General features: G+C 56.9%; 9 protein-coding genes and 1 non-coding gene across 10 annotated transcripts; 6 read left to right on the top strand and 4 right to left on the bottom strand.

Annotated features, from left to right (window-relative positions):
• The first annotated feature begins 91 nt into the window (after positions 1-91).
• N657DRAFT_649449 (uncharacterized protein) lies at positions 92-1,013 on the top strand. Its single transcript, XM_062793724.1, has one exon. It carries the CDS (start codon positions 190-192, stop codon positions 724-726), a length of 537 nt encoding a protein of 178 aa, XP_062643874.1. The 5' UTR covers positions 92-189; the 3' UTR covers positions 727-1,013.
• A 190-nt stretch (positions 1,014-1,203) lies between these two features.
• On the top strand, positions 1,204-2,534 carry N657DRAFT_649446 (S-adenosyl-L-methionine-dependent methyltransferase). Its single transcript, XM_062793723.1, has 3 exons — positions 1,204-1,804; positions 1,965-2,077; positions 2,122-2,534. The coding sequence occupies exons 1-3, from the start codon at positions 1,321-1,323 to the stop codon at positions 2,302-2,304; spliced, it is 780 nt and encodes a 259-aa protein (XP_062643873.1). The 5' UTR covers positions 1,204-1,320; the 3' UTR covers positions 2,305-2,534.
• On the bottom strand, positions 2,355-4,232 carry N657DRAFT_603416 (Di-copper centre-containing protein). Its single transcript, XM_062790146.1, has 3 exons — positions 3,742-4,232; positions 2,836-3,671; positions 2,355-2,763 (listed from the first exon to the last, which is right to left on the bottom strand). The coding sequence occupies exons 1-3, from the start codon at positions 3,942-3,944 to the stop codon at positions 2,642-2,644; spliced, it is 1,161 nt and encodes a 386-aa protein (XP_062643872.1). The 5' UTR covers positions 3,945-4,232; the 3' UTR covers positions 2,355-2,641.
• A 1,258-nt stretch (positions 4,233-5,490) lies between these two features.
• N657DRAFT_t140 lies at positions 5,491-5,604 on the bottom strand. Its single transcript has one exon. It is a non-coding gene; the product is annotated as a tRNA-Pro (tRNA).
• A 312-nt stretch (positions 5,605-5,916) lies between these two features.
• On the top strand, positions 5,917-7,227 carry N657DRAFT_168525 (S-adenosyl-L-methionine-dependent methyltransferase). Its single transcript, XM_062786061.1, has 2 exons — positions 5,917-6,805; positions 6,927-7,227. The coding sequence occupies exons 1-2, from the start codon at positions 6,127-6,129 to the stop codon at positions 7,103-7,105; spliced, it is 858 nt and encodes a 285-aa protein (XP_062643871.1). The 5' UTR covers positions 5,917-6,126; the 3' UTR covers positions 7,106-7,227.
• On the top strand, positions 7,166-7,897 carry N657DRAFT_168593 (uncharacterized protein). The gene is made up of 2 exons (XM_062786064.1): positions 7,166-7,681; positions 7,783-7,897. Exons 1-2 carry the CDS (start codon positions 7,349-7,351, stop codon positions 7,861-7,863), a joined length of 414 nt encoding a protein of 137 aa, XP_062643870.1. The 5' UTR covers positions 7,166-7,348; the 3' UTR covers positions 7,864-7,897.
• A 430-nt stretch (positions 7,898-8,327) lies between these two features.
• Positions 8,328-9,258, top strand: N657DRAFT_168535 (uncharacterized protein). The gene is made up of 2 exons (XM_062786062.1): positions 8,328-8,826; positions 8,898-9,258. Exons 1-2 carry the CDS (start codon positions 8,436-8,438, stop codon positions 9,047-9,049), a joined length of 543 nt encoding a protein of 180 aa, XP_062643869.1. The 5' UTR covers positions 8,328-8,435; the 3' UTR covers positions 9,050-9,258.
• Positions 9,259-9,409: 151 nt separating this feature from the next.
• On the top strand, positions 9,410-10,217 carry N657DRAFT_649441 (uncharacterized protein). Its single transcript, XM_062793722.1, has 2 exons — positions 9,410-9,533; positions 9,758-10,217. Exons 1-2 carry the CDS (start codon positions 9,440-9,442, stop codon positions 9,964-9,966), a joined length of 303 nt encoding a protein of 100 aa, XP_062643868.1. The 5' UTR covers positions 9,410-9,439; the 3' UTR covers positions 9,967-10,217.
• Positions 10,078-11,004, bottom strand: N657DRAFT_168585 (uncharacterized protein). Its single transcript, XM_062786063.1, has one exon. It carries the CDS (start codon positions 10,804-10,806, stop codon positions 10,315-10,317), a length of 492 nt encoding a protein of 163 aa, XP_062643867.1. The 5' UTR covers positions 10,807-11,004; the 3' UTR covers positions 10,078-10,314.
• Positions 11,005-11,102: 98 nt separating this feature from the next.
• N657DRAFT_649438 (uncharacterized protein) lies at positions 11,103-15,302 on the bottom strand. Its single transcript, XM_062793721.1, has one exon. It carries the CDS (start codon positions 14,810-14,812, stop codon positions 11,438-11,440), a length of 3,375 nt encoding a protein of 1,124 aa, XP_062643866.1. The 5' UTR covers positions 14,813-15,302; the 3' UTR covers positions 11,103-11,437.
• Between the last annotated feature and the right edge of the window lie 404 nt (positions 15,303-15,706).

Below are 15,706 nucleotides of genomic sequence, written 5' to 3'. Positions count from 1 at the left end.
GTCGGTCATTGATGTGTGGGACCAGGCGTGGAAGGGTAAGGTATAATAAGTATGGGAGATCTCCCCTGGATCGGGAGTTTCGCTCACTCACCAACACTCAACTCACCAGACTCCAGCGTCAGATACAATTCACATCACTGCACGTCAACCAATAACACCTTACCAATACCAAACCAACTCTCAACCAAAATGCCTTCCCTCACCAAACTCGTCCTCGCCCTCGCTGTCCTGACCACCACCACCACTCTCGCAGCGCCCGCCTCCCTGACCACCACAACAACCACAACCACACCCCACCAGCCCAGATTGTCCAAACGCCTCGAATACCAACCCTCCTCAGGCGCTGAAGACGACTACTGCGGCGAAGCCAACCCGCAATACACCTACGGGCCTTCGGCGCCTCTCGCGTCCGACTGCAAGGCCATGTACGAAGCGCATCCGGGGCCGGGGTACTGGCTCATCTCGGCGAGCGAGACGGACAACAACAATTGGGCGCGGCTGGCGGCGAGCGGGAGCTGTGCTTTCGAGGTGCGTTTGGGCAGTGATAATAGAGGAGGCAAGGTGGATTTCCGGTTTGGGACCAACGATGTGCGGTTTTATACCCGGTCGCATGCTGGCGCGAGCCAGGCTAGAGATGGAAGGGTGAGTGTGGAGAGTCCGGTGTGGTGTAGCAGGAAGCCGGCGGATGGGATGGTTGCGGTCGATTGGAGGGTTGCTCACTCTTGAAGGAGATGGGCTCTGGAGGGGGATTGGGAGGAGGGGACGGGGTGGCATGGTAGAGGGAGGGAAAGGGAGGCGTGGCGGGCGCTAGATCGCTGCCCGGGGTGCTGGTTATGGGGAGCAGTGAGACGGATGAATTGAAGTGTTGAAGATGGAGGCTATTGGAGAAGGTCACCGCAAGGGTCAGGGTTTGCACTCTCTCTTTAAGTTTCGTCTCTCAAGGGGCTAGTGACCCCCGAGTTCGGTTGTCATACCCCTCGATTGAATTCAATAAGTGTTACTTTGAAGTATCAGCTTGCCTCGCATTCGGTTCACCGTGGACGTGATCATGTAAGACGTTGTGGTCCCCCCTCATGCCCAGACCGTTAGTTCCATCATCACCTTGGGAATCAACCAACCAGGAACGCAGAATGTCATGCAAGGTCCGGCCTGAGTCACTCCGATAGAACTGGAATCAATACGAGGAACGAGTGGGTTTTCACCATCGAGTCTTTGACCGCCATCCCTGCCCACTGATATCTGCAAAAGCTCTCTTAACTAGCATCATCCATCCAGCCATTGATTCCACGAGAACCTCAGATCCCCAGCCCAAACCTCACCATGTCCACCGCGCCATCCCTCTCAACCCGCGCCGTCAGCAGCTGGGAAGCCAACGCCAGCTACTGGGACGCCACCATCACCCGGGAAGGCAACAAGTACTGGCGCCGTCTGCAAGAGCCCTGCCTCGGCCGGCTGCTGGGGTCCACGCTTGAGAACGGACTCCACGGAGGCTGCAAGGCGCTCGACCTGGCGACGGGCAACGGCCTCTGCGCGCGATGGCTGGCCCGCCACGGAGCCCGGTCGGTTCTGGCGACGGACGCGAGCGAGAATATGCTGGCGTTGGCCAAGGGGCATTGCGAGGTCGGGACGCCGGACGAGAGGATCCGTTTTGGGCGGGTGGATGTTACGAGCGGTGGGGATATGCGGCGCTTGGTGGAGGAGGAAGAGGGAGGCTTTGACGTGGTGTTGATGAACATGGCGGTCATGGATGTGGCAGATCTGGAGCCGCTCGCGAAGGCGCTGGGTGGGGGGTTGTTGGCCAAGGGTGGAGTGTAAGTTCCTTTTGTCTGCCTGCTTCCCCCCTCATTCCTTGAAGATTCACTGCTGGCGCTGAACATGGTGTTGTTGGTTTGGGGACAGGTTCGTGGCCACGCTGCTGCATCCGGTGTTCTTCACGTCCAATGCTGAGCGTGTCATTACCGTAGGGTACAACCCGACTACGGGCGATGAAGAGATTGTAAGGGGGAAGGTGATCAAGGAGTACATGTCTGTGCCGCCGGCCATGGGCATTGCGGTGCCGGGGCAACCCGAGAAACAGGTGAGTCGTCCTGGGGTGGGCTCACCTCTCCCGGCTAAGAATAGCAGCTCTACTTCCACCGACCAATGCACGAGCTCTTCGCGACCTTCTTCAAGGCGGGTCTCGTCATGGATGCCATGGAGGAGCTCGCCTTTACCGAGGAGGATGCAGAGGAGGACAGAATCGAGTCCACCACGAATTTCCCACAGCTGCCCGCCATTCTGGCGTTCCGGATGCGGTTGCGGTAGAATGAGAAGGAGATTACCAGGCGAATCATAGGGTTGATTGGAAGAGTCACAGGGCCCTGAAAACCGACAGGGAAAGAAGCACGGGTAAAGTAAGCCCCGAAAAGAGACTTGCGTGCAGCTAGACGAAGAGGTATACAACACAGATTGATGAGTGTCAAGACATATACAACCAGACGTACACCAACAAGGCAAGGTTGAGTCGGCAACGGAATCGAAGTCTGTCTACTTCCCTGAATGAAGAATAACTTAACTGAAGGCCGACCGCCTGTGCTCCCGATGAGATCGCTCCAATGACTCCAAGTTCCCCCTCCACATGGTCGAGCAATCCAACCCAACTTCAGTTGTAGACGTAGCAGAACTCACCGTCGATGGTCGAGACAAGCTGCCTAATGGACTTGGGAGGAGCAAGAATGCCAAACTCGACAATAGAGTCGAGTGTGACGTTGGGAGATGGCGGGTCTGCGTCTCGAGTCAGCAACAAGAAACTATCGAAACAAGCCCTCTGATTGAAGTCAGATGGCAACAACTCACCATTCACTGCCGTCCCGGTACCCCAAACCATCATGTTCCTCTCCGCCGGCTTCTGTCCCTGCCAGATGGTCCAAACCCGATCAATCTGCGCATGATGCAGATAGAACACGGGATCACTCGGGCTGGCATAGATATCCAGCGCCTCCAACCCAACCTGCCAGTGGCCGGCGGCATGCACACCGCCGGGAACACCATCGGGGATGTCCATCTGCTCGTTGACGCACGCGAGGTCCTTGCACTCGTCAATCAGCTTCAAAACCCTCGACGGCCGCGTCTGCTTGCTGAACTCGGGACTGAGATCGCGCGTCAGACAGCGCGGGTTGTAGCCCAACCCACCGTCCGGGCCGACGGGCTCGTACGCAACGGGGCCGAGGCGCACCTCGAACTTGTCGGGCGTGAACGGGCCCGACTCGACACAGCCGCCGCCGGTGGCGGGCGGGATGGTCAGGGTAAAACCGCCGGGGAGCGAGATATTGGTTGCTGGGCGGTCGGGGATGTAGACGCCGTTGCCGCCGAGCGAGAGGTCGGTGCCGTCGAACACGGAGGCGTTGCGCGGGTCCTGATAGGAGAGACTCCAGTCCCAGTAGGGGAACGGGCCGGTGTAGGCGCACTTGGTGCGCAGGTCTTGCTCGTAGAGGTGCAGGAAGTAGCGGTGAAAGGGCAGGAAGAGGCCCGAGGCGTGGACGAGGGGGGTTTGCTCGATGTGCGCGACCACAAAGTCGTCGTAGCGGGTGTGGGCACCGGCGGCGCGCTCGAGGGGTGTCTCGGCGGGGAGCGAGTTGAGGCAGCCCACTGCGGCGATAAAGGCTGCCTTGTCTTCGTCGCAGAGGGTGGACCTGATATCGATGTCAGTTTCGATAAATTGCCGGCTGGTCGATAGAGAATGGAGTGAAGAGGGCAACTTACCATTCTTTGCGGATTTGAATGTTCTTTACTGAACAGCCCATCTGGCGGTCGGCGATGTCAGTGAAGATTTGCTTGTGATAAATCGCCTGAAGGTCGATGATGCGCTGAGCGGCGGCAACCTCGGGATCGGTATCGCCAACTGGAGCGGCGGCGATCACGGAGGCCAGCGTCACCAGCCCGGTGAAGGCAGCGCGGAATCGCATGTTGTAATGTACGGGGAGCGTTGGAAGATAAGCGAAGTGGGTGTAGAGCGAGCCTGTAATGGGAGTGTGCAAGTTGAGGTGTAGGAGAGCGAGATGCAGAAGAGGTTCAAAATTGGAATGAAATGAGCAAAGAAGTGGGAGGGAGGGGCGAGGAATCAAGGTTTTTTACCAGTGTGTCGAGAGAGCGGTTCGAAAACCAGTGCCAGTTGGGATCCAAAGGCTGCATTACCCTCGACACGCTTCTATGCAGATGGGATGAATGAATTGTGCGTGTGCACTGCAGATAAATGCCATTGCGCGTCATGGGCTGCGCTCTGTATGCAACTGTACATTGGCAGAAGACGGGCATTCTCGGATATAGATGCACATGGAACAGTTCAGCCTGCGAGATCGTCAAAGTCCCTGCGGCTCATGGTTCCATGATGATGTTGGGTCTCACATGACCATCTTTGCCTCCTTATTTGACTGCGGCCACTGTAGCTCGGTGAAGATATACTGCTTCCCCCCCCGCGGATCATCTTTGTTTACTCAACGATAAACAGTCCAAAAGACGACGGCCCCAAACCAATGTCATGCGGTCCATGCTGAGCCACTTTCCTTCGACTCACGCTGTTGAATACGTCCTTCTCAATCGTTCTACTGTCACTAACGTAACGCCTTGTCGATGCGATTTGCAAGCATTTCCCAATAAACCTGAGCAAGCTCGCCAATCAATTCGAAAATACGGATACACCTGTCAATTCTCGCCCCTAGAGCGAATGAAGTAGTTGAAGACAAAGGTTCACTCCGGTCCATCTGCCACGTTCCGCGTTGAACTACTCGACTGTGGCTGTCTCGGATCAACCATGACTCTAAGTGGTCAGAAGACGCGATCTCTAGATGACGCAGCACCTGTTCTTGTTGCTCCTTGTTAGGCTACGAGCTCTCGAGTCTCCTTAAGCCTAAGCCACTGTAGCCAAACTCGATCTCGGTAGAATGCCGCTTTTAAGAGGACTGATATCCTGTTCCATTCCCCGATGCGCCGAAAAGAGCAGCCGGGCAGCCTGCCTTAGGTTGCCTCCTGACTGGCTGTCAGCCATCTATTCACTATCAGAGTATGCCCTTGTGTTGATTGGATACCCTGACTTGCATATTAACAGCCAAAAAAAGCCCTTGGTCAAATGAGCCTGGTGTGCGTGGCATGACGGAAGTGGATAACAATATACCGGGCCCCTTCTAAATCCCTTTAACACTGTGTTATCTTTGTAACCGATTGTCGCCCTAGCAACAACACAAAGTAACCTACAGTACCAAGCGACACTCGCCAGTCACAGCTACAGGCATTTCAGTTATTAGGCAGGTGTTTTTGGCTCCGCATAAGATCAATCACTCGCCATTCCCGAGTCACTAACTATTCCGTTCTCATGTCTACGTATATGCTACTCTCAGGCTCCACTATAAAAGCACCGGCACCACGAAGCTAATAGTCCCTTGCTTTTCAAAAACCGCGCCCTAGCAAAAGGGCCAAGACTCTCCATGTCAGGAGAGGGGTGAACTTCAGACGGAAGGGCTCAATCGGGGATCGAACCCGAGACCTCGCACATATTATGTTACTTATGTCCAAGCAAGGGAGGACTGAAGCCGTCCCGAAGCGCGAATCATACCACTAGACCATTGAGCCGCGTCTGCGTTGTGGGGTACGAAATTGTGAGTATATACGGATCCGTATACACACGTATATCGCCGTGCAATGCAGTCGACTCCACTACGTGGTCCATGCATATGTTTGTGGTAATCTCTTGGGGGTTGTCTTCCAGTTGAGATGAAATGAGAGGTCGCTGTGCTCAGCAATGAGCTGTACGGGGCTTGCCATTTGGAGATGTTCCAAGGACTCTATATGCATGTACGGATTACAATACCAAGTCTGTGCTGCTTCTCCTGCTTGATAATTCCCGTGTCAAACCCGTTTCTAAACTCCCTGGTACACGAGTCCAACCGATTCTCATTCCTCAACCACGCGCCGTGACATCACTGGACCCTCGACCGAGACAACCGATGCCAACCTAGAAGACAAATAGCATTGCGGTCTTGCCCCAATCTAAGCTTCCAACCTTAACAACAGCACAGTCAGTTAGTTCAAGTACGTACGTGATTGATAACCCGCCCCTCTTCGCCCACCCGATCAATACACTCTCGATTGAAGATGACGGCCACCCACAACTCCTACGCCCCCGGCCACGACGCCTCCCAGACCAAACACCACGAGTGGCGCACAGCCGAGAACAGCGCGGTCCACCTCCTCCCGCACCTCGCCCGCCTTGCGCCTCATACGCCCCACCTCAAACTCCTCGACGTCGGCGCCGGGTCAGGCACCATCACTGCCTCTCTAGCAAAGTACCTCCCACCCGGCGGTCGTATCACCGCAACAGATATTTCCGACGATATCCTCTTGCGCGCGCGTAATCACGCCGCGACTCAAAGCTTGGGAACCGACAAGATCACCTTCCTTAAGGCCTCAGTCTACCACCTTCCCTTCCAAGACGGCGAATTCGACGTCGTCCACGCGCACCAGGTCCTTTCCCACTTGGGCGCGCCCGTCGACGCCATCAGGGAGATGTTCAGGGTCTGCAGGCCTGGCGGCGGCGGGGTGGTCTCGCTTAGGGAAACGGACATGGCCATGTGGTGTTTCTGGCCCGAGACGCCAGCGCTGCAGGAGGGGTTCCGAGGGTTGATGGCGCGGACGCTAACTGCCAACGGCGGGCAGGATCGGGCGGGGAGGAGGTTGGTCTCGTGGGCGTTGGCGGCGGGCGTGCCGAGGGGGCAGATCGAGGCTGGATTTGGGACGTGGTGTTATAGTGAACCGGGGGATCAAAGGGCTTGGGGTAGGTTCTTTTTTATCCTCCTTGATTCATTGCCTCTTCCCTTGTCTAGGGTGGATTGTGGGTTGAGCCCGTTGGGGGGCGACGACAGCCTGACTGACGGACTGGCTGACTGACTGTGCAGGCGAGGCAATGATCGAGAGGCTGAAGACGGGGCAGATGCGCAGCAAGGGGATTGAAATGGGGATTACTACAGAGCAGGAGATTGAGGACATGATCAAGGCGTGGAGGGAGTGGGTCGAGACCGAGGATGCCACGCTGGGCATTATGAACGGGGAGGTCATCATCAAGAAGGGCTCATAACCGGGTATAGTGAACTTGAAACAGGCGAGGAGCAGGCACGTACTACACCTCAGGTCAAGTGTAAATCCGGATTGGTGGACATCCAAACGACCTTGCTGGTTCAGGTGCTCGCACAGCCTTATTTGGCGCCGCTTGCATGTAATACCCATATGTCATAACCCCTCCTATAACACCTTTCTCTTCCCAACCTGTTCATCGAGCTTTCAACTACTCAAGACTTGTTAGGCTTAGGTCAATTCGAACATGGCCGCCATCACAACCCTCACTAGCGAAAACTTCGACCGGCGGCTTTTCGAGTCAGTCATGAAGCGACGGTTCTTCTTCACCGAAGCCTTCGAGATCTACCGACTGCCCCCACACTTCAAAGGAGACAACCGCGGCCTGTTTGACTATGGCCCGCCGGATTGTGCCTACCATGCCAACATTGTGGACGCGTGGAGGAAACATCTTGTTCTCGAGGAGAACATGCTGGAAGTGGATTGCACCGTGATTACGGAGGTACTCCCGAACCAGTTCTCCGAACCATCGGGCATGTGGACAAGTTGGCGGACTGAATGTGCAACGATCCGATCAAAGGCGAGTACTTAATCACGATGAGGTGATCTTCGGCCCCCTGAAAGCCCATCAACAATGGTTTTGCTAACGCCTTGTACCGCTGGTGGGGCCGGCATTAACAGGCGACTACCTGCGAGCTGATCATCTTGTCGAGAACGTCCTCGAAGCACGCCTTGCTCGGGGCACTCGAGGCCACATTCTAAAATCACCCAAGCTGGACCAAGCGACTATTGATGAGTATAGTGGCATACTGGCCAAGGTAAGCCTTGCACGCCCCTGTGTCGTCCCTCGAGCGTTCATCACCTCAGGTGCACTCAAGTGCAAATCTACTTAGGATTGGTGCTGTTATTTCGGATCGACAACTACGACGTCGACGCGCTGGTTGAGCTGATTCGGCAACATGACACCCAGAACCCAGAAAACAACAAGGAGATGGCTCACTATGCCTGCGATTGCTGGGACGCCGGGCTCCTCACGAGCTACGGCTGGATTGAGCGTGTTGGCTGCGCGGACCGAAGCGCGTATGACTTGACGATGCATTAAGGTACACTGGCGCATCTCTAACTGTCAAGGAGACTCTTGCGGAACCTGTGACGGTGGAGGAGTGGCAGGCGACCCTCGACAAATGGCTTGTTGGGCCGCGGTTCAGGAAGGATGCAAAGGCAGTTCAGTCAGCTGTCGAAGCCTTGGATCAAACCACACTTGAGAGACTCGCTGTGAACTCGAGCAGATTGGAGCTGTGGTGATTGAGATCCCCGCTGTGTCTGACGGAGCAATGCGCATGGAGCTGACGAAAGCGTTTCTGTCCATCGCCAAATCACTCGCCTCCAGAAGAATCGTGAATACACACCCAACGTTATTGAGCCATGCTTTTGGCATCGGGCGGATTCTTTACAGCCTGTTGGAACACGTGTATTGGCATCGGCCCAACGATGCCGCGAGAGCGGTGGGCATCCTAAATACATTGTGCTTGGTATCTTTACTGACTTTTATGCCTACCTTAGGTTTTGTCCCTGCCTCTTGCCGTGGCACCAAACAAAGTCCTCATCGTCCCCCTGTCCTCCAACTCCCACTTCACTACCATCGCTCGCAAGCTGTCGTCTTCGGCTGCGAAGGATGGGTATCGCAAACTTTATTGATGCATCGAGCGCATCCATTGGCAAACGGTATGCCCCGAACGATGAGCTGAGCACGCCGCTGGGCGTAACGGTTGACTTTGACACGAAGGACGGCTCAGTGACCTTGAGAGAGCAGGATTCTATGGTCCAAGTCAAAGGTCCGGAGGATAACATTATGGCGGCCATCAAGGGCTTGGTGGAGGGCACCGAGACGTGGGAACAAGTCACGGGGAGGATGGAGATCTTCGGCGGGCAGGAAGAGAATGAGTGACAGGAGTCTTATTTACCTACCTCTGCTGAGCTCGGGTAGTACCTTAGTCCTAGTTGGAGCGTCGCGCACCACTGGCATTGAGCCTGGCCGGGATGACGAAGCCAAGATCCCGTCGTCCCAACTTGCCGCGGGTCTACCAGCATCCAGAGCTAAGCTACGCTTAGTGACGGCTCATCGGCTATAGGAGGAAGGCAGTCAGAGCGACGTGTTGTGTATGCCCTGACCACATTGCGACACTCATGACCCCTCTTAATGAGACAAGTTGGCAGCTTGAACTCGCCAAGTAGGCATCTCAATCATTGCCCCGGTTCCAAATCTCGACCTCTTCCGAACCATCAACCGCCAGATATCGAAGCCCCAGTAGGTCATATTTCCGAACGATACAGCGCAATGTGTGTTACGTCCACAACCGAAGCCCTCCCGGCGACCACCAACGTCGGACTAGGCCAGTGCGCCGGCCCAGAAGGAGCCGGAACGGAGATCCGTAGGTTGAAGTTCCTCAACTGACCCGAAATGGGAGACCATCCGTTACTTCTGCAGAGCGTCGTTGGTGTGCTACAGAGCGTCTTACTGTCCCCTTTCCCCCTTTCCCCCTTCTCTGTTCCACAGCCAATTAGTCAACTGATTTACCTCCCTCACTATCTACCTATCCCAATTTCACGTGTCCGTATTGATAGACTGACACGTAGAAACCGCCAACGGCGATAGACACGTACACGCCGCGCAAGGTCCTAGTCCCCGCCTCCATCGCCGCAGCCGCCGAAGGCGGAGACGACGCGGCGTCGTTTGACCTGCTCTTCGCCTCGGGCAGCGGCGACTACACGGCCTGCGAGGACATGCAGATGGTCATGCAGGAGTTTGTGGCGGACCCGGAGGGCCGGAGCCTCGCGCTGAAGCATCTACGGGAGGGATCTTAAGGGGAAACGGTGTGTTCACTGGTTTGGATTGCCTGCCTGCGCTCAGGAAGTCCCTTCTTAGTACTGTAAAGTACTCTTGGTTTCCTATGTTATTCGGGTGTCAGGTTAGATATGTTGAACGTTAGTCAGGGTATGCTGGCATCAGGATGTGAGTATCCGGGCTGGATATGACGTGTCTGGAATACGGATTTAAACGCACAAGACCAACCCATATTCAATACGTGCTTCAATGGAGCGAAGGTCGGCCACCACTTCGCCGGCATCCTGATATGATATCCAGCGTTCCATTACCACCTCCCCAAACAAGAGGCCGCTCGTAGGTGGGAATTGATTTGCTTCGAACAGCGCTCAACTTCGTGATCGGCCTTTTCGTGGAAAGGTTGGAAGGTCATCTCTTATCTCGTAGAGTAATGAGCCAAGCGCAAAGAGCTCGAAGCGAACGGACGGCTTGAAGGTGGATAACCTTGGATGTGTTGAGTGGACACCTGCAGCGACCGTTGGTTCGGAGCCGTCGAGAGAAGACCCGGCAAAGTCGGAAAGCTTTGCGTTGTCGGCGGTGTCGAGCAGAACATTGTACGTGCCGATATCCACCTGCTTCACCCTGCCCGAGTGAATATACTGGAAAGCTACAGCCGTTTGCAGCGCCCATTTCTGGACGTCACGCGCCGCAGGAGTTCCTGTCGACTGCGTAGGTCCAGAAGCCGATGGCGCAGTGTGCACTGCAGGTGTTCGAGAATGACGGCGTCCTGCTCCGACCAAAAAGGGCTGGTATGCGAGGATGCGAGCCGAGCCGCTCATAGATCTGACGCTCCACACGGAGTTGTTTTTTGGCCGTGTCATCGGACAGCGCCCGCTTGAGCACGGCGTCTTCCGAGATGAAGAAAACGGTGCCAGAAATGTCGCAAGTCCAGGAAATCCCGATTAAACTGCTTGGGCAGAATGAGTTGTATCACATAACGACTCTCAAGATGCTGTGATGACCGAAGAAGATAAAAGTGTTGAGTTCTTTTGGCCGACAGAGTATTGGTTTTGGTCCGTGAATCAAGTGTCCCGCGACTCCGTGAGGTCATGTTGAAACTCAGCACAACAAACCCTAACCCAGATCCATCCAGCTGACACCGCCACTCGCAACAGGAAAGTATCAAATCTTTTCAGTTTTTCATGAACAACCTCTGCTCAAAAGCAAATCAAAGTTTCGGTTGAGCAGGATTGAACTCTCGTCAGCAAAACCTACAAACCGGTCGGTAAATGCCACCTAGGTACCTTGACCTTACAGTCATATAACCATACGGCTCTTCTCAACCTCCAACTAAGCTCTTAAAGCAACCATCCAATGCAAGGGGTATTGATAGCACCTGATCCCTCTCCCGCAGCCTTCCCGGCGCTCCCGTGCGTGGTATCATACAACCGATGAAGATATGCGTCCCAATACAGTACGGTAGTATCTCGCGTATTTCCCTTGCATCCCGACTTAATCCCCCTTGTGCTCATTTCCCCCCCTCCTCTCAACACTCTGCCCATCCACTTCAGCACGTTCACCACCATCGGCGGCAGCAGAAGAAGCAGAAGCAGCTGTCGTGTCGTTGGTATTGCCACCGGTACTAGGCCCACCCAAGAACAACCTTTTGAAATCGGCATTGCTCTTCCCCCCAGCCTGACTTCCTCCTCCCTGCTGCTCTTCGCCATTGCCCACCCCATCCTGCTGTCGCCCCGCATCCTCCCCTGCTGCCTTCTTAGCCGCAGCTGCCACACCCCCAACAAACCCCAACACCCGCTTCGGCCCGGCTCTCGCTCCCTGCACGGCAGGTCGTCTCAGCGCCAGCGGCGGGGGCGGCATCAGCTGGGCGGCAGCGGCAGCGGCACCCTTCTTCGAGTCCGAGGTAATATCCGTAGCAGAAGGAGGTGCAGAAGAAGCAGCGGGTTTATCAACCCGATCGGTCCTCTTCTCGCCCTTGGCCTTGAACAGCTCGGCCACCGTCCCCGTCCTGAACCTCCTCCCACTCCCACTCCCCGGCTCCACCTCCAACCCATCCACCGCCAGCCCAGCCTTGCCCGCGGCCGTAGCGTTGGCATACTCGAGCACGGCGCCGCCGTGCATGGGGTGCAGCACCAATCTCACCAACTCCGCGCCCGCCGAAGCCGACTCCAGTCTCGCCCTTAGCCGCGCATCCGTCATGGTATCCGGCACATTCAGCACGGCAATCGTCCTTGCAGCAATCTCCGCCGGTGCCAGCCCACCACCGGCTGCCCCATGATGTTCTTGCGACGGCGGCGCCTCCTGGGAAGCTGCGCGAGTCGTAGAAGTGACCTTCTGTTGCGGCGGTTTCGAGATTTCTACTTTGATGGGATGGTTCCCAAACAGCAGCTTATCCAGCTCCTGCACCGCCCTCTGCGCCTCCTCCTTCGTCTCCATGACCACAAACGCCGTACCGTGCGATTGCCCGGCCATGTTCCGCGGCACGCGCACGCTGACGACGCGGCCTGCTTTGGCGAACAGGCCCCTGACGTCCTCCTCGCCCGCGCCGCGCGGCAGATTGACGACGTGCAGTTCGCGTTCCTCGGCCTGGGCGCCTTGGCGGTTCTGGCGCGCCATCGGGTCCGAGAACTTGGCGACGAACCTGTACTTGCCCGACTCGAGGGATTTTCCGTCGAGCTTGGTGGCGGCAGTGGCGGCGGACCGGTCGCGGAAGGTGACGTAGCAGAAGCGGCGCTTAGTGTTGTACTTGAGCGAGGGGAATCGGATGCTGTAGATCTCGCCGCAGCATTTGAAGAGACTGCGGAGGTACTGATCGTCGGCTTCCGGCGGGTAGTTGGTCACGAAGAGGGTACAGTCCGTGGCCGGGGTCACCTGGACGACGTGGTCGCCAAAGTACTTGCCGTCGCGGAGCAGGGCTGACCTGGCGTCGTCTGGCGTGCCGAGCTCGATTAGGGCGATCGCCGAGTTGTCCCGTTTCTGGAGGTCGATGTTGTTGATGTGTCCGTACCCGCGAAAGAAGTGCTTGAGCTTTGTCTGGGTGGCGTCCTTGGGCAGGCCGGTCACCCATACTGACGTGTTTTCGCGGTCGCGTTTCAACCGCTCGGCGTGCGTGTCGCTCTTGGCCCGCTTGTTCCCGCTGTCGTGCTCGCTCGGGGTCGCTTCGCGCTTTCTCTTAGAGCCGGGTGAAAGGGTCGCATCGGCAGCATCCGTCATCGGCAGATCGGGCTGTGCAACCTGCTGCTGGGCAGCCTGCGCAGCCTGTGCTGCCATAGCAGCTTCCCGCTCACGGCGCTTCGCCACCCCTTTCCGCGTCTTGTAGATGGTGTCATGGGCCTCTCGCAATGTCTCGGCCAGCTCGTAGTCGTTGCAGTGCTTCAGGTAGACCTCCATGAGCCGTTCTGGCCAGTCCACGGTACGCACCTTGAGCGCCAGGGTGAAGACACGGGTAGCGAATGTGGGCACCAGTAGGCCCTGCGCAAGCGTCGCCGGTGTCGGGCTTCGCGTCTTGCTCCTCGCGGCACTGAAGACCATCATCTCCCACAGGTACCAGTGGAGCCAAAAGTCGTAGCTGTTTGCGTGCAGCTCGACCCGCGACAACTCTTCCCACACGCCGCGCGCACTCTCAATGTCATCCTTCTTCTCGGTCAGGAACTGGATCAGGATTTTTTCAAGCCGATAGTCCGGGTCACCCTGGTACGCCTCGCCGTACTTGCGCTTGCCCCAGTGTCTGACGTCCTCGATGGCCGATGGGAGGCCCACTTCAGCGACATCGACAGCTTCCTCGGTAGCAGAGGGGTTCATGGCGGAGCGCTTCAGGTAGCCGCACCACGCCGAGTACATGTCCAGAACGCCCGACATGCCGTCCCTATCCAGCTGGGCGCTGTCCGTAGCAGCATGCTTGATGCGCTCAATGTCGGTGAAGGACAGGCCGGCCTCTTCGGCGGTAAGAATGTAGCGCGCCCAGATGGGGCCGGACCAGGGGATGTGGCGCACGGCGCGACGTAGGATGTCGAGCATGTTGGGCACCAGGTTGTGGGGAACTTGGGAGCGACCGGCCTTGAGATCGGAGTGGGTGGTCGAAACGAGCACGACAAAATTGAGCCAGGTGTCCTCATCCGAGGCCAGGACGCCAGTCACGGCGCGCGAGAACAAGCCGAGGCAGATTTGAAAATTGGCGACGATGTCCTTCATGTCCTTTTTGGACTTCACCAGGCGGATCTCCCAGTCGAGGTACTCGGACATAATTGTCCGCAGGGCGGCCGTGTCGTGGGTCTTGGCGGCGCGGGCGAGCTTCAGCTCCCACGGGTCGCGCAGGTCGTACAGACGCTTCGCGGTTTTTGCGCTCCTTGTCACCTGTTGCATCTCGCTCTCATAGGCATGTCGGTTATATTCCGAGAGGAAGCTCGAGAACATCTGCGACGTCGCATCCCAGGTCGTGTGCGGGACGGCAAGGCGGTCCTTGAAGAGGTGGGTGATCCTGCGTACGCCCGCCTCGGTCGCGGTCCGGCGGAGCAGCTCCATTTCGAGCGACACCCAGCGATTCCACAACTCGTGGCTGTCCGAGAGGCGGTACTGCACAGCCTCGTAACCCTCTTGCCAGAGATTGAGGGCGGCATCGAGAGTGAAAGTTTCGCGTCCCATTTGCTGTTCGTCGGGAGTCCAGCCGGCGTCGCTGCCGGGTTGGCAGTCGGTATATAGCGACCAGAAGTACTCGCAGTAGGCGATCCACACCTTGAGGCTGCCGGGCTCGGCGAGCGTGGCATGTCGAAAGGTCTCGATGACGCGAACGCGGGCCTCGAGGTCGGTCGCCTCGCGGAGCTGGCGGTCGACAAAATCGACCCAGTTGTCCTCCCCCACCGGGCTCGCCATTGTTCCAGCGTCGTGTCAGTACTGTCGAGGCATCGGAGAACGAGGATGTCGATGTTGGCTGTGTCGCTGAAGTTTTCGAGTCGATGTCGATGCGGGTTCAATGTCGAGAATCGGAGACTCGGATGGGTGATGGTGGGTGATGCGAGCAAATGCAGCGGTTGCAGCAGGCAGATACGGCAGTCAGTCGCGAAGGGCTGAAATTTGTCACCTGGTCTGGAACTGGCCCGGATCTTGTGAGGATGCTGGGCTGCAGTCCGCTAAACCCGGTGATGACCCGAAGCCTCACAGCCGAACAGGGGTCCGGAGGGGAACAGGCCCGTCTGGAAGGCGACTTCGTGTTGCCCAGGCCCTCCTGACCTCAGCGTGATGCGTTGAGTGCGCGAGAAATTCTGATCAGGGTTAATGCTCATTGTCGATGTCTCGGCCTGGCCTGCGAACGAAATGATTTGTCCTTCCAACCCGCCGAATAGTCGGGGTGGTTTGGTGTCAGTAATTGAAAGAAGCTGCACTCTAAGGTACCGATCCAGTATCTCCGTTGCCCGACAAGAATCCATGGTATCACAGGTCCGAGCGTACCAAAAACCCGGTTTTCGGTCCGCCAAAAACCGGCGGGTCCTCATTTTCCCCGCCAAATTCGGCTCCGTGCTTGCAGGTCATTTGCCTTGGTGGGCCTTCGATTTCTCGTGGAAAACCCAATACAAAACGCGCGCGGCCCGCAGAAAGAAATGGCGAAGTAGAAGGCCACGTGACTAGACTTTACGTGCGCAGACCTTCCAAAAGACGCGACGACGGCGAGAAATAACGTTACGCAGCGCAGAGAGCATCGGCACTCAAACACCACTGCTGTCCACGGTTACCACCCTAGGACAAACCCCTAATCATTCCTTTCTCGCC

This window comes from Parathielavia appendiculata (assembly GCF_033297405.1).
Source record: "Parathielavia appendiculata strain CBS 731.68 unplaced genomic scaffold N657scaffold_19, whole genome shotgun sequence".
Taxonomy (NCBI): domain Eukaryota; kingdom Fungi; phylum Ascomycota; class Sordariomycetes; order Sordariales; family Chaetomiaceae; genus Parathielavia; species Parathielavia appendiculata.
Note: the sequence above shows the minus strand (reverse complement) of the source record. Positions and strands in the feature narration are given on the sequence as shown.